The following is a 25,423-nucleotide window of genomic DNA, read 5'->3' as shown; positions in this document are numbered from 1 at the left end:
CTGAAAAACAAACTGAGGGTTCTAGAGGGGAGGGGGGTGGGAGGATGGGTTGGCCTGGTGGTGGGTATTGAGGAGGGCACGTTCTGCATGGAGCACTGGGTGTTGTGCACGAACAATGAATCATGGAACACTTCATCTAGAACTAATGATGTAATGTATGGGGATTAACATAAGAATAAAAAAAAAAAAAGAAAAAAAATCAAGGACTTATAAAGATATGCACACCTAGGTGCATTTTTAATTAAATCACATATTTATATGGGAAAAAAAAAAAAACTTTAATGTTTCAAAGGATACCATCAAGAAAATAAAGACAACCCACAAAATGAAAGAAAGTGTTTGTAAATCATAGTCTCTGATAAGGGACTTGTATCTAGGAAAAAAAAATACATATGGATTGGAAGACTTAATATTTTTTTTTCATTTTAATTCCAGTGTAGTTAACATACAGTGTTATATTAGTTTCAGGTGTACAATATAGTGGTCCAACAATTCTATACATTACTCATATGTGGAATTTAAGAAACAAAACAAATGAGCCGAAGGGGGAGAAAAGAGAGAGAGAGAAAGAGAATCAAGCCAAGAAATGACTCTTACCTCTAGAGAACACACTGATGGTCACCAGAGGGGAGGTGGGTGGGGGGATGGGGAAAATAGGGAAAGGGGACTAAGGAGGGCACCTGTCGTGATGAGCACCAGGTGAGGTATGGAACTGCTGAATCACTATATTGTACACCTGAAACTAATATTACACTCTATGTTAACTAATTGGAATTTAAATAAAAACTTAAAAAAAAATCTTTGCTTATCTGGTTGGTTGTAAACGCCATTCTTCTGTTAATATATTTTGGCTAATGAAATTTACTAGTATTTTCTACTTATAACTAATGAGAATACAACATCCAAATTTTTGTTTGCAATTTATGTTGATTTTGTGATGAATTTTGTATCAAAAACTTTTTCACCTTTCCAGTGAAGTATTTCCATACCTCATTCATTTATAAGGTATAGGGTGGTGACAGAATCACTAGATCATCCTCCGCTTACACTTAACCCACTCTGTGTTATTTTAAAAGCCAGTATCTTTCATTTTATTTTATTGTTTACCAAGCATTTTAAAGCACAGTGTCATATTTTCTGGTTTTTTAATAGCTTCTAATTTTTCTCCTTTTTTTTAAAACTGATCATAATAATTTTTAAATTTACTTTAATACTGGTAAGCATGTAATAATGCTTAAATATCAATCTTTAAACACTGAAGTAATCCACAATAATCAAATAAAAATAATCCTTCCATATTAACTTACATTAGATGCATCTGAGATTCTTGATTTCAGTCCGAAATTGCTGTCTTTCTTTGAGTTCCTTGCAGTGTTAAAATATACATAATTTCGAACTGCTGTTGATAATAATCCATCAGTCCATTCCATAGTATTAGGATCCAGTTGTCCATACAGTTCACCAACAGTGATACACTTTGGATTTAAAACACAAATATCTACTTTTCCTTTTCTTCCTGGAATCTGAAAAAAATCCAGTGTGGTTTCTTAAAGGCATTAACTATAGTACAATTATTTAAATTTTTGCACTGTTAACACCAAAGAGTTTTAGGAGAGTTCTTTCCCTCCAAAGAAAGAGACCCTAATAATCTCTGATCATCAATTAATGATCTAGCAATTTGGTATCTATTTGAAGAAAACAAAAACACTAATTTGAAAAGTTACATGCACCCCATGTTCATTTCAATATTATTTACAATGACCAAAATGTAGAAGCAATTGGTCCACTGATGGATGAATGGATAAAGAAGATGTGGTATGTATACATACACATGCACACACAAACACACACGTGTATATATATGATGGAATCCTACTCATCATTAAAAAAAGAATGAAATCTTTCCATTTGTAACAACACGGAAAAAATAGATTGAACTTGATCATCAAGGTTAAAAACTTTTGTGTTTCAAAGGATACCATCAAGAAAATAAAGACAACCCACAAAATGAAAGAAAGTGTTTGTAAATCATAGTCTCTGATAAGGGACTTGTATCTAGAAAAAAAATATATATATACATATATGGATTGGAAGATTGGTTTTTTTTTATTTTAATTCCAGTGTAGTTAACGTACAGTGTTATATTAGTTTCAGGGGTACAATATAGTGATTCAACAATTCTATATAATACTCATATGTGGAATTTAAGAAACAAAACAAATGAGAAAAGGGGAAAAAAGAGAGAGAAAGAGACAAGCCAAGAATAATCTTAGGATTATGCTCAGGAAATGAGTCAGAGAGAGAAAGACAAATACCACCTGATTTCACTTATATGTGGAATCTAAAAGACAAAACAAACCCAAGACTCATAGATACAGAGTATGTTGGTGTTCCCAGAGGGGAAAGGTATTGGGAGGGGGACCAAAATAGGTGAAAGGAATCAAGAAGTACAAAATTCCAGCTATATAATAAATAAGTCATGGGGCTGCAATGCACAGCATGGGGAATATAGTCAACAATACTATATTAATTCTGTACAGTGACGTGGTAACTAGACTAGTGGTGATCATTTCACAATATATATAAATGTCAAATAACTATGTTGTACACCTGAAACAATATTATACTTATGTCAATTATACCTAAATAAAAAAGGAAATAATTATTAAATAAAGACACAAATAAATAGTAACAGAAATAAAGTATGGACATTACTAGTGCCTTGCAGAAATTAAAAGGATTATAAGAAAACACTATGAATGACTGTACGCCAAATTATGTAATCTACAGGATACGTATAAATTCCTAGAAATAACAAAAATTATGAAAACTGACTCAAGAAGAAATAGAAAATCTCAACAGATCTGTAACAAGCAGAGAGACTGAATCAGTAATTAAAATCTCCAAGAAAGTCCAAAATCAGATAGTAGATGAGTTTTACCAAACATCTGAAAATGAATTAACACCAACCTGACTCAAATTCTTGCAAAAAATAGAAAAGGAGGGAATACTTCCTAACACATTCTATGAGGCTAGAATTATCCTGATACCAAATCCACTCAAAAACACCCTAAGAAAACGACACACCCGTGTCCTCTATGAATAGAGATGCAAAAACCCTCAAGAAAGTGCTAGCAAACTGACCGCAGCAGCACAATGATTGACCATGACCAGATGAGCTTTGTCTTAGCAATGGAGGGTAGGTTCAACAAAAGAAAATCAATCATACTAACACAACAAAAGAAACAAACTGCATGATCACATAAAGAGAGGCAGAAAAAACATCTGATAAAATTTCACACCCTTTCATGATAAAAACACTCAACAAACTAGAAAGGAACTTCCTTACTATAATCAGGGGTATTTATGAAAAACCCACAGATGATATCATACTCGATGGTGAAAGGCTGAAAGCTTTCTCCCTAAAATCAGGCACAAGGCAAGAATTCTCATTTTCACCACTGCTATAAACACTGTACTGAAAGTCCTAGCCTGGTAATTAGGTGAGAAATAAAATAAAAAGCATCCAAATTGCAAAGAGAGAGTAAAAGTATCTCTATTTAAATATGACATGATTCTATTTTTGAAAATCCCAAAGAATCTACAAAACAACTACTAGAGCTAATATATGAACCAGCATATTTGTAGGATACAAGATCAACATACAAAAATCAGTTCATTTCCGTATAGCAGCAATGAACACGCTTCAGCAACAACAAAAATTAAGAAATTCCAAGTCCATTATAATAGCATCCAAAGAATAAAATGCTTTGGAATAAATTTAATCAAGAAGGAGAAAGACATATATTGAGAACTACAGAAAACAAATTTTCTTGCTTACTGAAAGAACGAACTAAAAATGGAAAGAAACTGCACACTAGCTGAAAAAAAAATCTGCAGAACTGAAAAGCTGACTTTCTAAAGCTTTCAGAATAGACTGCTGAGTCTTTAAATAAGATAACTGAAGTACACATTATTTATTGGAATCTAACCTTATATGGAATAAAAATACCATCTGATTTCACTCATATGTGGAATTTAAGAAACAAAACAGATGAACATATGGGAAAGGGGGAAAGAGAGGGGAAACAAACCATAAGAGATTCTTAATGAGGGAGAACAGACTGAGGGCTGATGGAGGGAGGGGTGTGGGGGATGGACTAGATGGGGGATGGGAATTAAGGACGGCACTTGTCATGATGAGCACTGGATGTTATACATAAGTGATGAATCACTGAATTCTACTCCTGAAAGCATTATTACACTATTAACTAGAATTTAAATAAAAATGTGAAAAAAATAAAATAAAAATGTCATTTAAAAAAATATATATACATATCATGAAAAATCGGGAGTTATTCTAGGAATTCACGGACAATTTAACATTAGCAAATCTATCAACATACCTTATTAACCAATTAAAATATAAAAAATAGATTCTGAAAAGTTATTTCATAAATTCCAAAAGTCAAAACCAAAGTATAATGAGAACGGAAGAAAATTTCCAATGTATGAAAGAACATTTATCATACACAAAAAGCAAATACTGTATTATTGTTATTATTATTATTTTTAAAGATTTTATTTATTTATTTGACAGAGAGACACAGCAAGAGAGGGAACACAAGCAGGGGGAGGGGGAGAGGGAAAGGGAGAAGCCGACTCCCCGCTGAGCAGGGAGCCTGACGTCGGGCTCAATCCTAGGATCCTGGGATCACGACTTGAGCCAAAGGCAGACGCTTAACTGACTGAGCCACCCAGGCGCCCCGCAAATACCATATTAAATGTAGTAATATTAACTGCATTTCAGATAAAGTAAGGAACAAGATATTATTACAGTTAACACTGTCTTGGAGGGTTAATCAATGCAATAATATAACTTACATAAATATTACCAGAGACAAAATTACATTCATTTGAAGATGATTCAATTGATCACCTATAAAAACAATTACAATTTAATGTTACCAGTCCATGAAGGTGACTAAATACAAAATATATAATCCAATAAATTTATTTCACACTCGTAATTACTAGTTTGAGATTCAAAAAAAAAAAATCCCACTTACTACAATGATTCCTAACTACAAAATTCCTAGCAATAAATTTAACAAGACTATACTTATGTAAATAGGACATAAAATGTTACTGAAGTATAAAGTAAGATCTGAAGAAATAGGGAAACATACTACTTAGTGTTTACCTGTGAAATAGATTCCCTTTCTTTACTTGATAGGAAGTCTTCAACTGGTGATAGTGTTAATGCTCTTTCTAAAACTCTTCTGACTGTTGTCTTTCCTCCACATGTTGGACCTACTAACATCACACCAACACAAGCCTAAAACAAAAGTGCAGATTTATGATTTAATTTTGGTTCACTGATGGATAAGCTAGGCTGAAATCTGAAGGTAATACATCTCTGTATTCACAAACCCTTCCTTCAAATCACTGTTTAATCTATTATAATCTGGGTTCTGTTTTCATTGGCTAGATTAATGTCAAAATAAACAGAAATCTCCTAATTTTAAAATTCAAAGGATAACTTTCAATTCTTGATATTTGACAGTTTATCTTTTTCTATATCTCCTTTATTTCTGTACTTTTCTCTAAGATTGGCTTCTGTAATATGATTTATCTCAGCTTTCCTCTTCTCTAGTTTTCTTTCTTTTGAGTTTTGAATGTCATTTCCATGTTAGTCTTCCCTAATTCATCCTTCTCTCTCTCTCTTCTCTCTACATTGGCCCTACCAATCTCATCAACTTGAATATCTTTAACTACAACCTAAGTGCTAATGACTTCCTAATGCATTTATTTTTTCCAGTCTTTGGTTCTATGTGCCTGAGTAACATTTCAGTGCTCTACTAGATACTTCCATCTGGATGTCTCACATGATTTTCAGAGTCAACATAATCTAATCTACACCTTCTTTTCCCACTTGTTGCTTCTCTTATTTCCTGATCTAGTTAATAAAAACACTAAGTACCCATTGTCCAAAGTTCCTCATCTCTTACAAAATTTGCTTGATCCTATCTTCTTCTGCCCAACCCAATCACAATTGGTGTTACAGAGTAAATGTTTGCATCTCCCTAAAATTCAAATGTTGAGGCTGACACCCAACGGGATACTATTGGAGGTGAGGCCTTTGATAGGTAATTAGGTTTAGATGAGGCCAAGAGGGTGGGCCTGTGATGGGATTAGTGTCCTTACAAGAGGGAGAGGGACCAGAGTTCAACATCTCTCCACCATGTGAGATCTCACACAGTGAGAAGGTGACCATCTGCAAGCCAGGAAGAGCGCTCTTACCAGAAACCAAATCTGCTAGCACTTTGATCTTAAACTTCCCAGCCTCCAGAACTGTGAGAAATAAATGTCTGTTGTTTAAGCCACCCCATCTATGGTATTTTGTTATGTCAGCCCAAATGGACTAAGCCAAGGAGGAAAGGGTCAGATGCTAAAGCTCTTAAAAAGTGTCCGTCACCATCTCTTGTAGACTATTGTAATAGCATTAAAGAAATGATTATCTTTAGTAATGTATCAAATAAATACATTAAAATTCAAATATGGATAAAGCTAAAATAGTTTTCACTTCCATTCTAATCTCTTTATCCTCATGTAGGTTTGTGGTTCTCTGGTCTATCACTGGCAAGGTGAGAAGGGGTCCAGAAGCCTTGCATGACAAATGGAATTAGATGTTCAAGAACGCAGCTAACTGGCCACACTGGTGTCCTGGCTTTACATGAAAGAGGGGCAGCTGTCCCTCTGGGAGCAACCTTACCCCCTACTTCCCCTCCTGGAGCAAAGCTGCTGGCTCAGTGAAGCCCTTGATTTACAAAGATCCCGTCAATGCCTTGGTCTGGTTTACTGGTGGCTCAGCCTGGCTGAGACCTGAAGGCTCCCGCTGTTCCTCCTCAGAGCCAGCTATGAAGACCCAAGAGCAGACGTGTCAGGTCTGCTCATGGTGAGAACTCTGTGGCTTGGCAGTGGCCTAGCTATTTGGTCTGCCCCTTGGGAAATTACAGACTACAAGATTAAAGATAATCCTCTCTGGGGTTGTGAACTGTGGAAACAAATCGGGGCTGCTAAGCAAACTACCAGAGTTACTCGTGGGCCCAAGACGAGGACCCAGAATCAAGCTGCTGATCAAGCCTGCCCTTCCCAGACTATCATGATCGTTGTATGGACACACGTCACACTGGATGTGGCAACGTGTTGTCCGTCACAGAACTCACAAAGGACTGTGTTTGTGACACAGGAACTACTGCTGCGCTCCAGACTCCAGTTTCACGGTGGGAAAAGTCGCACTGCCTGGGGCACGAATGACCCCCACATACTCCTGGCAGGTCCTACATCAGATCTGTGCTCCCCTCTCCTGGGGCTATTGGTGGTGACTCACTGACACTAACTATTTCAAGCTATGGGACTGCTGTTTTGGTCCAATCAGCTAACTCTAGCCACACCATTATGTTTCTTGAGATGAAATTTGTGTCATTTGGATTTCTGGACCATCTGCAGTCTGACAATGGTATACCTTTTATTGCAAGAGTCTCTTAACCATGAGCTGACGGTCAAGATATTTTATGGGCCTTCTCCGTTCCCTACCATCCATACGCATCTGTTATTATTGAGCATTGGAACAGCCTTCTCAAAGACTGACTCCAAAGATTTCTGACTCCATCCCCCTTCCCTTCTCTTTGTCCACACACCTTACCAGGGAGGGTTGGTCATTGAATGTGGACATCCCTAGAAGGGGATCATTTCCTTTCATCTGCTTCCTGGGTAATTATCAGCATAAAAGAGATGGGGGATTACAGAGATCTATTTTGAGAATTTGGGATTCATCCTAACCATTCCTGAGCATGGTGCTTCTTTCTGTTCCCTAATGACAACCCCAAGCCACCCTGATTGTACACATTCCAAAATGGGGCCCAGAGGGTTCACATTTAATTCTGGTTCAACTGCCTGGATTCTCTTGGATTGACCTGGTCTTAGGCCATAAGGGTAGTGAATGGGGATATAAGGATAATTGCTGAACTGGGGCATACCAATTTTGTGGCAATGCAAGCACAGCAAAAACCCAGACACTTAGGGGGGACATGCCTCGGACCATGGAGTAGGGGGGGACGGATGACTATTGAAGATAGTCTCCTCCAAGAATTAAATCTTGGGGACACGGCTACTGCTGTTGCTGAGTGACCCAGGAGTCTGGTGCTTTCTGCCGCCGTGAAGCTGTGCCAGGCTAACTTGTTAAATCCACCCAATATATTCATGAAGGGAAAAATGTGATATCATAAAATGAAAATTCTCACCACCAGCTATTCATTCAATTCTATCCCAATAAAAATCCAAATAGGATTTTTTAATTTTAATTTAAATTTTTATTATTTTACTGGCAGTCAATCAAATGATTATCGAAGAATCGGGAAAATAACAAAGAGGGAGGATTACGGCAGGGCTCAGGACAAGACAGGCACCCTGACCTTGGCGTGTTAGATAGATTAAGCTGGAGGAGTCTTTTCCCACGGCAGAAGCAGGAAGCTCACTCTGACCTCCCCCATCTCACCTTTCTTCCCTGAAACAGGTCATAAAAGTCCCATGTGAAAAGTGCCCTCCTCGTACCCGAAGGACAGAAACATCCTTATGGGGAATGTGGGGCTGACAGGCTGTATGAGCAAACCTGTTTCGTCTGCCCGTATCTTCCTAGTTACTTCTTCACACCTACTACCCCCCCAGCCCAAACCCCTCTGCCCTGCCAACTCTGCACAAAGTCATTGTTTCTTTATTTAAAAGGTATAAAGCCTCCAGTTCTGGTCACTTCTTTGGGTCTCTCTATTCTCTTGTGAAGGCTCCCTTGTAAAAAAATATCAATTACAGTAAAATGTGCGTGTTTTCTCCTGCTAATCTGTCTTTGTCAATTTGATTTTCAGACTCAGCCAGGAACCCTAAGAGGGTCAGGGAGAGCTTTCTTTTTTTCTCTTACAGTTGGTACTACCAGATATGGAGACCTATTGTAAAGCTATGGCAATTAAGACTGGTGTTGTCATAAGATAAAGACCAAAATAATAAAATATGGAAGAAATCAACAAAGAAAAATTTAGATCAGAAACATGGTATGTGAGAGAAATAGCAAATCAGTGGGGAAAAGTCTTGGGAAAACTGGTTATCCATCTGAGGAAAAATAGATCCATATTTGGCATCTTAAAGAAAAATTCCAGACAATTTAAAAGTAGGAAATGCAAATACAAAAAAAATTTTAGAAAAAAAATCATAGAAAATATCTTTATGAAATACGATAGAAAAGATTTCTAAAAATTCACAAAAACACAAACCATAAAAACAAGATCAATGGACTTCAATGCATTAACAATGTCTCCTGCACCACTGAACACTAGGAACATTTCTGAAAACCTAAGACTTAGAGAATTTACCTGTAATGCATATAAACAATAAGGAGATAGGATATTAAAATGCATAATGAAAAGTCTACACACACTTGGTAAGAAAGACAAAAAACCCAAATGATAAATGAGTACGTTACATAATCTGGCAATTTGTAGGAAACTCAAATGGCAAAGAAATAGATATGAGAATGTACAATTTTACTAATAATCAGGGAAATGCACCGTCTTTTCCAAAGGTTCATTCATGCGGACAGAAAATTCAAAGAAGGTATAGCTATGTGAGGCAGAACATTTATACCATATGTGTAGGGTTTTTTAGAATCATGTGGTAAGGGGACAAAGGGGAAGAAGATTAATCTGTTCAAAGTTAAGTGAGGGTAAATAACCGAGTCAATCACTTCATTGTTATCCTGGTTTTCTCCTTGATCAGAACTATTAAAATTCAGGAGCAAAGAGCTGCTAACATGCCATTCCACACTTACCTGAAGTTGATTATAAAACTGTATGATTTTCTTTTTCTGAGCTGGCCAGTGTTGTAAGCCCAACTGTTGTGTTGCAATAAATATTGCTTTCTAAAGAAAATAAATACATTAATTTAAAGTGCATTGCAAATTAAACCCTTAATACATAATCCTACAAAATCTCTCTTAATGATGTACCGAATACTGCACTTTAAGACAGTAGTTCTTAATTTCACCAACCTGAGATATTACTTACCCCCAAAATATAATACACACAATATGTTATGTTCACAGATCCCTGGTAGCAAACTTATAGACCCTCCCCCAGTTTAAGAATTCATTCTTAGGGCGCCTGGGAGGCTCAGTCGGTGGAGCATTCAACTCTTGATTTCAGCTCAGGTCCCGATCTCAGGGTCCTGGGATTAAGCCCCGCCTCCCTCAGTAAGGAGTCAGTTTGAGATTCTCTCTCTCCCTTTCCCTCTGGCCCTCCCCCAGCTCATGCTCTCTCTCTAAATAAATAAATGTTTAAAAAAATTCATTCTTTAAGATGTATTTAAGAATTGTTACCATAGTACCATTGTCTATTTATCATACACTAAAAGAAAATTTAAAAGAGTCTATATCTTTGTGTAATTCCAATCACATTAAGGTAGTTTTTCAGCTTTGTAACAATTATTTTAATGTTTCACTGTTAAGAATATTCTAGGATAGGGCGCCTGGGTGGCTCAGTTGGTTAAGCGACTGCCTTCGGCTCAGGTCATGATCCTGGAGTCCTGGGATCGAGTCCCATATCGGGCTCCTTGCTCAGCAGGGGGTCTGCTTCTCCCTCTGACCCTCCCCCCTCTCATGTGCTCTCTCTCTCTCATTCTCTCTCTCAAATAAATAAATAAAATCTTTTTTAAAAAAAAAGAATATTCTAGGATAGTAAGTATAATTTGTAAGATTGAGGACTTGACATGGTTAGACATTCAAACATCCAGTAAGTGGCTGCAGCTTGGAAATATTCTTAATATTTTAATGCAGGAATTATAAGGGCAGCCCCATTTCCTTCTAAAGTGGGGTTTAGGGGTGCCTGGGGGGCTCAGTGGGTGAAATGTCTGCCTTCAGCTCAGGTCATGATCCCAGTGTCCTGGGATCGAGTCCCGCATTGGGCTCCCTGCTCAGTGGGGAGTCTGCTTCTCCCTCTCCCTCTGTCCCCTGGCTCAGTGCTCTCTCTCTTTCTATCTCAAAAAAAAAAAAAAAAAAAACACTTTAAAAAAATAAAGTGGAGTTTATTTCAGTGTCGATACTATCGGTAACTGTGCCTACAGAAAAAAGCGGGATCTATCCTTCTCCTCACTGATCTCTCCTACTGCACTTCTCATTCCTTGCATTCCCACAATGGGACAAAGGTGCTGCTGAAGGAGACACAGACACTCAGCAGGACTGTACAAATGGAGAAACCGTAGCTCCTGTGGCCAGGCTACCGGAGGTTGGAAATCAGCTGAGAGAAACCTCTTTTATTTTTTTAAATTTTATTTTATGTACATTCAATTAATTAACATATAGTGTATTATTAGTTTCAGGGGGAGAGATCAGTGATTCATCAGCTGCATACAACACCCAGTGCTCATTACATCATGTTCCCTCCTTCATGCCCGCCACCCAGTCACCCCATCCCCCCACCCCACCTCCCCTCCAGCAAGCCTCAGTTTGTTTCCTGTACTTAAGAGTCTCTTATGGTTTGTCTCTGGTTTCATCTTGTTTTATTTTTCCCTCCCTTCCTCTACCTCCTCTGTTTTGCTTCTTAAATTCCACCTATGAGTGAGATCATATGATAATTGTCTTTCTCTGACTTATTTCACTCAGCATAATGCCCTCTAGTTCCATCCACGTCGTTGCAAATGGCAAGATTTCATTCTATTTGATGGCTGCATAATATTCCATTGTATATATATATATATATATATATATATACAGCACTTCTTCTTTATCCATTCATCTGTTGATGGACATCTGCGCTCTTTCCGTAGTTTGGCTATTGTGGACATTGCTGCTATAAACATCGGGGTGCAGGTGTCCCTTTGAATCACCACATTTGTATCTTTGGGGTAAATACCCAGTAGTGCAATGAGAACAACCTCTTTTAAATGGAGGTGATGAGACATACCCTTAAGGCCTGAACGTGGAGCAGTTTTAGATGTGGGGGCTAGGAATTCTCTGTCACAGACAATACAAACCTAGACACCTGCCTGGATGTAAGCCAACAGTCCACAGGAGTGGACTAGGGATAGCATGGGACACAGAAGATCAGCAGAAGTGGGATAATCAAAAGAAGAGATATTCAGACAGGGCATCCCTCCTGGTTAAAGATTTTCACAATTCCTTACTTTGGAAGGTTTTGAAATAAAATCATAATCCTACTGTAAAGTATTTATGGTTGTAAATGATGTTCTGTAGAGTCAACTGCATGGCAAACTATACATCATTTATTCCAGGATATGGTTTCGGTAATTCTGTTAATCCTGTGGTTGCCCTGAGTTAACGACACCCCCACCCCCACACTGTAGATATTGTTAGAGACAGAAATGTGAATAAGTTGGATAGATTCCAATTGCCTATTGCATGCAATTTAGATTCCTGTACCTCAAATGAACAAGAAGTGTAAACAGCACACCTACAATGTATTATTTAACAACATATATTCCTATATGGATATGCTATATGTGACTGGTCACTGTGTAAACCATCAAAAATACACCATTAAATAGAAGACTGGATTATTCCAAATTTAATATTAGACCTATAAATTATGAACTTTGTGCCATTTCTTGAGCCATACATTAGTATTTGGCAACATTTTGTTAACAGTTTATTTATTTATTTAACAGTTGATAGCCTGCATATTTATCAATGTAAAAATTATACGAAGGGAAAGTAGCAGAATAAACAGATGCTTATAAAATTGATGAAGAGATGAATATATAATAAGGTTAAAAAACCAAACCATCAACGTGCACCTAGAAATGCTATTATGATGGCGATGCTATTTATTTTAGCTGTGACTTGAAAAATGTTAAAGGTAAACACATATCTAGAGAAAGGAGAGGAAGGAATGTGTAGGCCCCGCCGGGGAGAGATGGAAAGATGTTTATATAAGAAAGAGAAAGCAAAACTTGTCAACTAACATCTTCCTTCCCTTTTTTTAGCAGAGTGAAAATCCTCAAAATGTAAGTATAAATATGCAAAATGTAGGCAATGGCTTAGGTGCAACCATCCACTGTACATCTCCTGGAAGCCACACAGCACAAAACCACAAAGACAGATATATAGATAACTATAGATCTCAAATTCCATTTTCATTAAAATAAGAATAAGGAAAAATCTCCAAAACCTAAAACGCATGTAAGTGCTATGAAAATAGTTAAGCCTATTTAGCTTAGAGTTTGGACCTACAGTTTCTTGGTCTGGAAAAATCCAACTCACTGAATTATGTGGAACAAAGAATCTCACAGCCGAAGTCCCCTTCCTGTCAACATAGAGAACTAAAAATAAATGGCTCCATATTAAAACGGCTAATAGAATATGAACACACGTAACTAGAGAATTTAAAGTGAGATTTAGAATATCAAAGACAAAATGAAAGATTTCAAAGCTTCCAGAGAGACTTGCAAGGAAGATGGTGGAGTAGGAGGATCTTGGGCTCACATCATCCCCTGATTACAACTAGATAACACTCACATCAGGGTAAATGACCCAGAAAATCCCCCAAAGACTGGCAGGACAGACTCTCCACAGCTAAATGTAGACAAGAGACCACATTGAAGAGGGTAGGACAGGCAGAGACACAGCTGGGAACAAAATGGACCTGCGACACTGTCCGCAGGAGGGAGGGACCCGCAAGCGCAGGCATGGAAGAGGAGCAGACCCCAGCCCAGGAACCCCAGGCCTGGGAACCTGTACCAGGAAGAAGAATCCCTATAACATTGGCTTTGGAAACCAGAGGGGCTTAACTTCGTGAGTTATTACAATCAGTGGGGCTTACCACCTGGAACTTTAAAAATCAGCAGTTGCAGACAGGAAGCTGAGTCCCTGTCCTTCAAGAGACAGCAGAACCAGAAGCCCCTCTGAGATAAGTACAGAAGCAGCAGTTTGAAAAACACCTGGGGTACACGAAGAGGAGGTTTATTTACTAATCTCAGAATGTGTGCTAGAGCAGCAGGGATCTCAGGAGACTTCTCCAAGAACAAAGGAGCTGGTGGGCACCATTTCCCTCCCTCACCCCCAGCCTAGACACATGGACACCTGCAGGAACCAGTGCCGTGGGAACACTCTCTACCTGGCTCACTAACAGCTGCTTGGCCCCAGCTCCAGGTCCCCTCCCAGAACAGACCCAACAAACCTGGCTAACTCTGCACATCCCGGCCCTCCACGTTCTCCTGCACACCTGCCCCCTCCACTGTGCCCTGGACAGAAGCCCATTCCCAGCGGCGCCACAGGCGTGCCAGTGTGTGCAGACAGCCCAGACAGGGGCCAGCACTGCTGCAAAGTCACTCCTGCCTCAGGGAGAGAGGGAGATAACCACACACACCAGTTGGACTCTGGCCCCACCCACCAAGGAAAGCTTCTCAGGGGACAATGCAGGGAAAGTGCCCTGAACTTTGGTGCCACCACAGCTCTGGCAAATGCCTGGTCTGGCCCAGCTCAAGCCCCACACTGGCCCACTATCAACACAAGGACCAAACCCTCTGCACAGGGTAAAGAGAGCCACCACAGGTGACTGGACTGAAGGCAAATGCAGCGCAACCACAACAGGGCAACACGCACAGGAGACACGCCTGAGGCTCCGGGTTCTGGGGAACAGGGGACACTGCACTGCAGGGCACTGCAGGGCCAATTCCTCATAAAGCCACTTCCATCAAGAAGAGGAGAGGGAGCTGACTTTCCTAAGACAGAGAAACAGACACAAAGAATTAGACAAAATGAGGGGACAGAGGCATATGTTCTAAGTGAAAGAAGAGAACAAAATCATAGCAAGAGACCTAAGTGAAATGGAGATAAGTAATACAGCTGGTAGAGAATTAATAGTTATCATAAAGATACTTGCTAGACTTGAGAAAAAAGAGGAGGACCTCCACTTTTTGAGACCCTCCACAAAGAGATCAGAAACAAAACAGAACCAATTAGAGATGATGAACTCACTAAATGAAATTAAAAATAAACCACCTGGAATAAACTGCAAACAAGAGGAAGTAGAAGAATGGATCAGCCACCTGGAGGACAGAGTAATGGAAAGTAATCAAGCCGAGCAGTGAGAGAAAAAAATGATGCAAAATGAGAATAGACCCAGGGAACTCAGCAATGCTGTCAAGCATAATAACAGTCGCATGACAGGGATCCCAGAAGGAGAAGAGTGAGGAAAGGGGGCAGAAGATTTGTCTGAAGAAATAATAGCTGAAAACTTCCTGAATCTGGGGAAGGAAAGAGAAATCCAGATCCAGGAGGCACAGAGAGCCCCCAACACAACCAACCCAAAGAGGTCTGCACCAAGACACAAAATAAATAAGATGGCCAAAAGTAGTGATAAAGAGAGAATTTTAAAAGCAGCAAGAGAAAGGAAAGCAGGTACATACAAGGGAAACCCCATACAGCTATCAGTGGGTTTTTCAGCAGAAACTCTGCAGGCCAGAAGAAAACAGCATGATAAATTCCAACTGCTAAAAGGAAAAAAATCTACAGCCAAGAATACTCTATCCAGGAAGGCTCTCATTCAGAACAGAAGGAGAGACAGTTTCCCAGGCAAACAAAAGTTAAAGGAATTAATGACACTAAACCAGCCCTCCAAAAAAATGTTAAAGGATATTCTTTGAGTGGAAAGGAAAGACCATAAGCAGGAGTAAGAAAAGTAGGAAGCACAAAAGAGGTAAAAATAAGTGTATCTATAAAACTCAGTCAAGAGATTCACAAAATAAAAGGATGTAAAGTATGCCACCATATACCTAAAATGTGGGAGGGGGAGGAATAAGAATGCGTTCAATATATGGAATTGCTGAATTGTTATGTTGTATACCTAAAACTAATACAACACTGTATATTAACCATAATGGAATTAAAATTAAAAAAAAATAAAGAATCCCCCCCCCCAGAAAAAACCAAAACCCACAGGAAACAACAAGTGTTGGCGATGATGTGGAAAAAAAGGGACCCTTGTGCACTTTTGATGGAAATGCAAACTAGTGTAGCCACTGTGGACAACAGTATGGACGGTCCTCAAAAAAAAATAAAAACAATCACCATATGATCCAGTAATTTCACTATTGGGTATTTACCTAAAGAAATGCAAACAGTAATTTGAAAAGAAATATGCACTCTTATGTTTACTGCAGCATTATTTACAACAGTCAAGGTATGGAAACAGCCCAAATGCCCACTGATGGGTGAATGAATTAAAGAAGATGTGAGATACACACACACACACAATGGAATATTACTCAGCCATAAAAAAAGACTGAAATTTTACCATTTGCAACAACATGGACGGATCTAGAGAGTATATTGCTAAGTGAAATAAGTCAGTCAGAGAAAGACAAATACCATAGGATTTCACTCACATGAGGACTTTAAGAAGAAGAATAAGATCTAAATATATATACCACTTATATTTTCAAACTATATAAGGCCAGCAATTGACAGAAATGCATAAAGGAGAAAAGAAGACATACATCATTGTTCATATTAGGGACTAACAGATAATATCCAAGTAAGTGGAAAACCGGAGATATTATTATAAAGATGTATAAAGTTACCCTTAGAATAAAAATACTAACCTGCATAAAAATCAGTAGAATAAAACAAAATTTAAAAACCACTTCACTTTGTGGAATTTATAAAGTTTGGAAAAAAAAAAAACAAAAAACAAGTCCAAAAGTGTACAAGGCAAAGAAAACATGGGGTAACCGTCTTAACAAACAAAGTGGAATTCAAGCCAAATAACTGTAGACAAGGAAACAAAAGCACTACGTATTGAAGGGTGCAACTCATACAATGATTTGTAATTGATATTCGTGTGTCAAACAACATGGTAACGACCACTAGGATGCAGAGATTATAAGAATAAACAGGAGTGTGTTAATAGGAGACATGAATGCACCTGAGTCCAAGGAAAACAAGTAAACAAGTGCAAGTACCACTGATAAGAGAGAGAAAATGGGGTCGAGGGTTCAGCTAAACTGCTTCTGGATATTGCTGCCTCTGCATCTGCTCAGCCCCACAGAACAGCCTGCGGGGACATGACACCAGTCCCTCACACCAGCGCAGGCCCCGACAGCAGTCCGCGAAGCCGTGAGCAGGTGGACGCTGCTGGTAGGATGTCCCCCCTGCCAGGGCCTGCCCCTTACACGCTCCTTAGACGGCTCCCATGGGGAACTTACCAAAGTCCCGCTCTGCTTGGTTTGAACTGGCCAATCCAGCCTTAGCCTGGGAACCCCAAAAGCAGTCCGGCCATGGACCCTGATGAAGGCGTGTGCCCCGGGGCCGGCCTCTCTGTCTGCACCCGGCCTAATCCTCCTCATGTGGCTCTGGAGGCCTGTACCGCCAACTTGCTCCACGGCCCGTGAGTAACAAGTGTCTCTATTTCAGTGTCTCTGTTGAACCGTAGCTCACCAGCAGGTCCCCTGTGCTGCTCTTAACAAATGCTAATTGAACAGTCATAACAAATGCAGATAAACCAAACTCTGTCTTATATTTGTGGTCCATGAGAAGATACCTTCTTCTCATGTACATAGGGACTATTCACAAAAACTACTTATATATTAGGCCATAAAAAAGTCTAAATTAAATTCTTAAGGAAAAATAACAAAGATAATATTCTCTGATCATAATTCAGTAAGACCAGAAATTGGTAACAAAATCAGAAAATAAAAAGATCCTTTACCTGGAAATTAAAAGCATGAAAAACTTCTGTTTTAGGAAAGAAAGGAAGTACTAACCATCCTATCAAATTTCTGAGAAAAAATGCTTAGGGAAACCCTATCTACCTGAACTTACAGCCTATATATCTAAAGCAGTGCTTGGATGAAGTTATATAGTTTTCTTTTGTTGTTTTTTGTTTTTTAAGTAGGTGCCACACCCGGCATGGAGTCCAGCGTGGGGCTTGCACCCCAACCCTGCGAGCAAGACCTGAGCTGGGACCAAGAGCCAGATGCTTAACCAACTGAGCCACGTGGATACCCCTTGTTTTATAAACTTACATTAATAAAAAATAAACTATTCATCTTACTTAGACAGCTGGAGGGAAAACACAAAACAGAGGAATAAAGGAAGGTATTTAAAAATATTAATATGGATATTAAAAGATTAGGAATCAAAAAGATGTATTAAATAAATAAAAAGCTGTTTTTTGAAGAAAACAATTAGAAATACTTCTAGGTCATCTATATAGTGAAGAAAACCCAAGTTAAGACAATAAGACCTGCCTGGGAGAGTAACATCGGAAACAGGAAACTGCAAGGGTTGTGAGACAGTGGTTTGTTCAAATCCACACAGAGCATTTTAACACATGAATACAATGAGAATACTCTCTAGTTCAACGAAATTGAGCCTACTGAAATCTAACTAGACCAGAACCATGAAAGAACTATCGTGTCATAAAAGACCTGGTCCGGGTGGTTTGCAAGGGAAATTTTCGCAAACTTCTCTACAGAACCTCATGAATGATCTTCTTTCGCTAAGCGCTTCATGTGTGCTTCAAAATATGTATTCTTTTTTTTTTTTTTTAAAGGTTTTATTTATTATTTAACAGAGAGAGAATGAGAGAGAGAGAGCACATGAGAGGGGGGAGGGTCAGAGGGAGAAGCAGACTCCCTGCCGAGCAGGGAGCCCGATGCGGGACTCGATCCAGGGACTCCAGGATCATGACCTGAGCCGAAGGCAGTCGCTTAACCGACTGAGCCACCCAGGCGCCCCAAAATATGTATTCTGTGCCTGCTAGGTATGAGGCTGTGCACATAGCTTATACCTATATTTAAAAAAGAAATAATTATGAAGCTGTTTAAACTATAAGCTACATAAACCACATATTTTAAAATAGACTTAAAAAACAGTGTTTCAAAAATTGGGCAGGGCCCCAGAGAAAGGAATGCCTGGGTTTGATGGCCTGAGACCTGATAAGGGCCCAGGAAGAGCCAGAAAGCAGAGAGAAGTTCAGGGTGGAAAAAGCTGCGGGAGGTTAAAAGGACACACGGCAAAGTAGCCCAACGTGGTCAGACTTCAAAAGGCAGTGTGACCCGTGTCGGGAGACCTGACTCTGGGTTCATCTGCTGGGGGCTCTGGGGGCTCTGTGTGCAGGGGCAGCAGGAGAGAGGTCGACACCCCACCTGGACAGTGGCGGTGACCGCAAGGCGGCAGAGGAAATAGAGGGCTCTCCAGTCACAGTATGTCATTTTTATGACCACAAAAGTTCACATTGTAATGTCCTTTCTCATAATTCTGATCTAATTTGATCCTTAAAGTACCCCTTTAAAGTAGGAAGAGGAAACATTATCATTCCCATTGGAAAGACGAGAAAACTGGGGAACAACGTAAGTAGCAGCCTTCCTTGACAGAGGCCGCAACACTGTTTTTCTCCCAAGGAGAAATACATCTCCAAATATGTTTATCCCTCCAATTAGAACATAAGTAGAGTGCTTCCGGAAGAGCGGTAATATTTTTTTACTTACATCGTTTCTTATCTTAATTAACGCTCCACCTCTAAATCATTTGTGATGGTTTTCAAAAGTCTTATTACCTCCAAGGCAATCTGATTTGCTGTTGAAACTGCCACTCCAGGAAAAATATCTCCTATAATCTTTTCAAAACGTGGGACGTCTTCAGGGAGAAATTTTGGCAAACTAGCTTCTCTCAGAGCCTCAATAATGATCGGAGTCTCATCCGTTTCAGAAAGATGGTCATTGGTGTTACTTCAATGGAAGAAGAAAAGAAAGACAAAGTTAGCAAGTATGCTTCGCTGACACTGAAGGCCGTTACTATCCCTTTGTAGAGGCGGCTGTCCCAACAGCCCCTCCTCCTCTCCCTCACTGCAAAGCAGCTCTGCGGTGTGCGTGAGGTGAATGTGGTCCCCGGATCCAGAGACGGGCCCAGGCTGGTCTCGAACTGTCCACTCCCCAGTCACTGATTCTGAAAATAACAGAACGAATTCAAACTAATATCAAATTAAAAATAACAGCGATTTACTCAAAATCTCTAGGCGAGCCAGGGAAGCAGGCTTGCAGGCTATGCAGCTGGCAACTGTGGCCAAAGTTACGCCACGGAAGTGGTCCCGTAAAGACAAATAAACCTGAAACCCTCGTCAGAGCAATCCTCCCCTGCCCACCTCTGGAGTTTCTGAGGGAGAGAAACAGTGAACTCCCCCTGCCGTTCAAGCCAGCTTAAGGTTTCTGGTTGTTGTCACGAAAGCCCCCAGATGTAAGAAGTCATCACATATATACTGCCCCATAATAACAATATTTTGCCTATTGAACACTTCAGTACATATTGTACACATTAAACATGCAACCAGGAGAAAGAACTGCATGCCCTACGATCGGGCTGCAGAGATGCAAAGGAAGAGACGTTCTCTGGGCGGGAGGGGCCCTCCCATCCTCCTGTGGACAATGTCCAAAACTCTTCATCAGGACAGAGATGATTCTTAGGTCTTTCATCCTTAATAAAAACAGCTAATAGCTAACGTTTAATGAGCACTTTTTACCGGCCACTCTGCTTAGTTCTTTAATCGAAGAATTCATTAATCTTTCAACCACTTAAGAGGGAGGGAGAGTAATACTCAACATGACCAAGGTCAGACAGCTGCTGGGTGTCAGCGAGCTCATTTTTTCCCAAGACAGAGCTTGCTTTACATTCAAGGAAGATAAATTAAAAAAAAAAAGAAAGAAAGAAAAGAAAGAAATGACCACTATATCTGGAAGTGATCACAGCTTATATATAATTATATTGTTATGATACTTTGCTATTAGATATAAAAATAAGACTTGAGTAAAGTTCTACAGAAGAATAATTTGGGGGATGGCATCTGAGATTATCATAGGGAATATCTGTTGTCATTTAAGAATAAAAAATGAAATCTCTAGACTAACGTCAACTAAAATTCAAGAAAAGGATAGTTATTAAACCTTATTATTATTATTTTTTTTTTACCCATTTTGATTGTCTTCATGATACCTACCCATTCTTGGAATTAGTTAAGACTCACTTTATGGGCTTACTATGGTAAGTTTTGTTAAGTGTTTACCTGAAGAGATATTAATTCTCCAGCTGTTGACAAAGCAAATCTTTTCTACCAAGGACATCCTAGGATTCCAGCTCCTGGGCAGTTTGTTTTCCAAACCAAAGGGGAGATAGGGAAACCTCCTTTCTGGGATTGACAGAGAAGCTGCCTGCGGGAGGCAGACAAAAATGTCCCGCAGAGATAAATTCACCTGCTAATCCCTGGAACCTGAGAATATTATCCCCTACAGCAACAGACATGACTGAGTTTATCCCAGATGATCCAGATTTAAAAGCAGTCACGTGCTCCTACCGAGAGTGAGGCAGAGAGACACGCAGACAGTGGGAAGACGGGGCAGACCCCAGCGTGATGCGCCCACAAGCCCTGGGGTCCTGGCAGAGCCCAGGACGGACTCTCCCCCAAGGCCCCTGCAGGGACAACAGCCCTGCCCACAACCTTGATTCCAAACTGCTGGTCCCAGGTATTTGGAGAAAACATCTTTCTGGTGTTTAAAGACATCAAGTCTGTAGTGATTGGTTATGGTAAACCTACAAAGCGAATACACAGTCCTTTATTATTTTTTTAAATGTAAGCACCTCAGAACTCTTTGGGAGTTAGAGCTAGAATCCGCCAATGCGCTCTAGACAGAAAAGGTGGGAGAAAGCATCTGGAAATGAGGGACATTTGTGGTATCCTCGGTGCCCGGAGGCAAAGCCAGGAGCCTGAGGGAGAATGGGCTGGAGCAGAGGGACAGGAAGGGACGGAAGGGAAAAGGACAGACAAGAAGAACAATGATAGTTTTTGGTGTCAGGGAGGGCCAGTGGATTTTTTAAAAGCAACAGTCTATTTTTAAATGCTTGCTGTGCTTTACTCTGATAAAAATTCCCCAATCCTGTTCATAATACAGTCAACTTCGCACAATCACATCATCTACTTTGCTTTGGGGGGACCAGGGAGGTAGGCTGTCACAGCTGTGTAAGCACAGACAGAAGACAGCCGCTCCCCATGGCAGCAGACAGACTGACAGCGCATGGGACATGGGAGCCGCAGTCCAGGCGCCTGGGAGAATGGAGGTTTTTCTGTGACAGGAAGAACACGGATCAGGGACTCCCTCACTGGAACAGGTACTCGTATGTAAGAAAGACTGGAGGACTGGAGGACGTCAGGAAGCTGAGTCCTGGTACTCTGGTCTCTAATTCTTCCCAATTACAAAGCATTTCCTAACAGATACTCATTTACCTGCCATCAATCTTAGGCCATTTTGCAATACATGACTCAGTTCCTTCATTTTTAGGAAAGAACATACTACAGTCAAGCTACAGCCTGATCCCTGACTCTTCCCCTCCCACACTACGTTCTGTGCTTGGTGCTATATCTAGGTACCACAATCTATAACATTTACTGCGTTCATGTAAATGGCATATTGACATGTCCTTTTACAACATATTCATGTTTTTCTCATTTAATTTTTAATAGGTAATACATGAATAAAGTCCCAAATCAAACCCATACAAGTAGGTCCGCCCCTTAGCGATAATGAAAACAAATGCCCGTTTCCCTATAGTTTCACCAACAAAGTCCCGTCCAACTTTTGTATTTTTGCCCATCTGATGAGAAACAACATTTCAATTTTTAATGTGCATTTCTCTGATTAAGAGTGGGGTTGAGGGCGCCTGGGTGGCTCAGATGGTTAAGCGTCTGCCTTCAGCTCAGGTCATGATCCCAGGGTCCTGGGATCGAGTCCCACATCGGGCTCCCGGCTCAGCGGGGAGCCTGCTTCTCCCTCTGACCCTCTCCCCTCTCATGCTGTTTCTCTCTCGCTCGCTCTCTAAAAAATAAATAAAATCTTTAAAAAAAAAAAAAAGAGTGGGGTTGAGTATATTTTCATATATTTAAAAACTTTTATGTTTCTTTTTCTGAGAACTGTCCTTTGCCCATTTTCCATACCATTTGTTCCCCGTGTTTTTTAGGCAGTCCTCACGTGTTATGAGGATGAGCTAACTCCCTGCGCTGAGAGCTGCAAATATCCTTCTTCCCAGCTCATCATTTGGCTCCTTACCTCACAGTGTTTTTTGACCATTGTCACTCTTTTCCTTTATAGCTTCTAGATTTTTGAGTCTTAGTTTTAAAGGCTTTCTGTAGTCCAAGCATATAAAGGACATTTTGTTTCTTCAAATACTTCTATGTTTTTAGTCCTTTTTTGATCCTGTTATCCAGGTAAATAACAATGGCCATGGTTCCAACTGCATCTTCACACACATGGCAGTTTAGTTTTCCCAATGGCAATCACTGAAAAGTTGTTAGTCTGTTCTTGTCTCACGACTGACAACAGACTACATGCCCAGCGTGTGCAGTCCTGTCTCTGGGCTTCTGTTCTGTCCCGATGGCTTGCTGCTCTCTGTTCAGAAGCCAGCACCACAGTGTTTAACCAATGAAGCTCTATAATAGGTTTTAATTGTTTATCTTTCTTTTTTTTAAAGATTTTATTTATTTGCGAGAGAGTGCGTGTGCACACAGCGAGTGCGGGGGGGGGAGGGGCAGAGGGAGAGAATCTCCAAGCAGACTCCCTGCTGGGTGTACAGCCTGATGCGGGGCTCGATCTCACGACCCTGAGACCATGACCTGAGCTGATACCAAGAGTTGGACGCTTAACGGACTGCACCACTGAGACACCCCTTTCTATGTGAACCTTAGAATCTGCTTTTGCCCCCAAAAAACAAATGAAACCTTTGGTATTTTCACTGGGGTGTATTTCCATTCATAAATGAACATTTAGGGTCTTTAAATCTTTAAGATGTTATGATATTAAGTACATGATATATTATTTCATTTATTCCTATTTTCATTTGTGTCCTTTACAAATGTTTTCTTCATATGTGTTTTACATATTTCTCATACAGGTATATTCATATAGGTTTTACATTTCTCATTAAATTACTGCACTTTTTTTTTTTTTTTGCTGACTCCCCACTGAGCAGGGAGCACAATGTGGGGCTCAATCCTAGGACCCTGAGATCATGACCTGAGCTAAAGGCAGATGCTTAACCGACTGAGCCACTGAGGTGCCCCCTAAATTACTGCTCTTTTAAATGAGGGCTTTAATTACTATGTATCTTTTATTATTTAAAGGTAAGATACATTTTTTTATTATTTATTTATTTATTTATTTATTTATTTTTATTTATTTGCGAGAGAGAGAATGAGAGACAGAGAGCATGAGAGGGAGGAGGGTCAGAGGGAGAAGCAGACTCCCCGCTGAGCAGGGAGCCTGATGTGGGACTCGATCCCGGGACTCCAGGATCATGACCCGAGCCGAAGGCAGTCGCTTAACCAACTGAGCCACCCAGGCGCCCCAAGATACATTTTTTTAAAGAATAGGTTCTTCGGGGGAAAAGTACCCAGGGATTTTGTGCATTTTTTTCTTCCTCTTCTTTCACATTCTTAAACATCTCTACCATATTTCACTGTGACATTCTGGGAGCTCCCTGTTTTATCTTGTCATTGTTACTTAGACTTTTACCAATTATTTTCCCTGTGTTGTATAACTCCCTTTGACTTAACGATTCAAAATTCAACTCACCATTTAAACATCTGTTTCTTCTTTCCAGCCATTATTAAAACGGTCTTCAGAGACCTCAAGCCAAAATCATAATGATCCTATAAAGCATTAAAATATCTGAGTTACTAAGTTTCTGAAGGAAAAATGGGATGACTTGGAAATAAATGCATATCCTATGCAGTTAAATCCCTAATCTGTACCCTGTGGAGAGAGACCGTGATGTAACTCAAGAAAGCCTGCATTCAGCTTCCAATGCCCTCACTTCCCCCACCAAACTGATGCCCCTAAGTCTCTTTCTTAAAAGAGAGAGTCACAAGTATTAAAGCTGTTAAAAACTATTAGTATCTAAATTAAATTTTCTCTGAACTGGAGAGAGGAACTGAAAGAATATGATAAAGAAGAACACTTAGTGTGGCTGGTTGTCCAAACCATGCTGAGTCATAAACAAATACTCATTAAGCCAGCATATCCCAGAACAGTCATTTTCAAAGTGTGGTACTCAGATCAGCCACATCAGGAACTGTTGAGAACCGGTTAGAAATGCAAATTCTCAAGGGCCACCCCAGACAAGCTGAAGGTTGGTGGTAAGGTCCAGTGATTTGTGTTTTAACAAATCCCCCCAATTATCTCGAAGCACAAAAAAGTGTGAGAGTCGTTGCTATAGAAGCTAACTCCCTTGTACGGAGGAAGTAGTCCATGATTTAACACAGCAGCTTCTCTATCATTCTCTCCAGGTCCCGGATGTAAGGCCTGCAACCCTACTGAT

General features: G+C 39.9%; 1 protein-coding gene across 1 annotated transcript in view; it reads right to left on the bottom strand.

The window, feature by feature from the left end:
* Nucleotides 1-25,423, bottom strand: part of DNAH14 (dynein axonemal heavy chain 14) — a 305,056-nt gene that overhangs the window by 151,543 nt on the left and 128,090 nt on the right. Inside the window, exons 32-36 of the mRNA XM_081823173.1 lie at nucleotides 24,679-24,755; nucleotides 19,623-19,794; nucleotides 9,881-9,970; nucleotides 5,204-5,338; nucleotides 1,308-1,523 (exon numbers count right to left, since the gene is read on the bottom strand). Coding sequence (XP_081679299.1) covers nucleotides 1,308-1,523; nucleotides 5,204-5,338; nucleotides 9,881-9,970; nucleotides 19,623-19,794; nucleotides 24,679-24,755 — 690 coding nt within the window. The remainder of the gene's footprint in view (nucleotides 1-1,307; nucleotides 1,524-5,203; nucleotides 5,339-9,880; nucleotides 9,971-19,622; nucleotides 19,795-24,678; nucleotides 24,756-25,423) is intronic.

This window comes from Leptonychotes weddellii, chromosome 6 (assembly GCF_054177405.1).
Source record: "Leptonychotes weddellii isolate Sample4059 chromosome 6, ASM5417740v2, whole genome shotgun sequence".
Taxonomy (NCBI): domain Eukaryota; kingdom Metazoa; phylum Chordata; class Mammalia; order Carnivora; family Phocidae; genus Leptonychotes; species Leptonychotes weddellii.
Note: the sequence above shows the minus strand (reverse complement) of the source record. Positions and strands in the feature narration are given on the sequence as shown.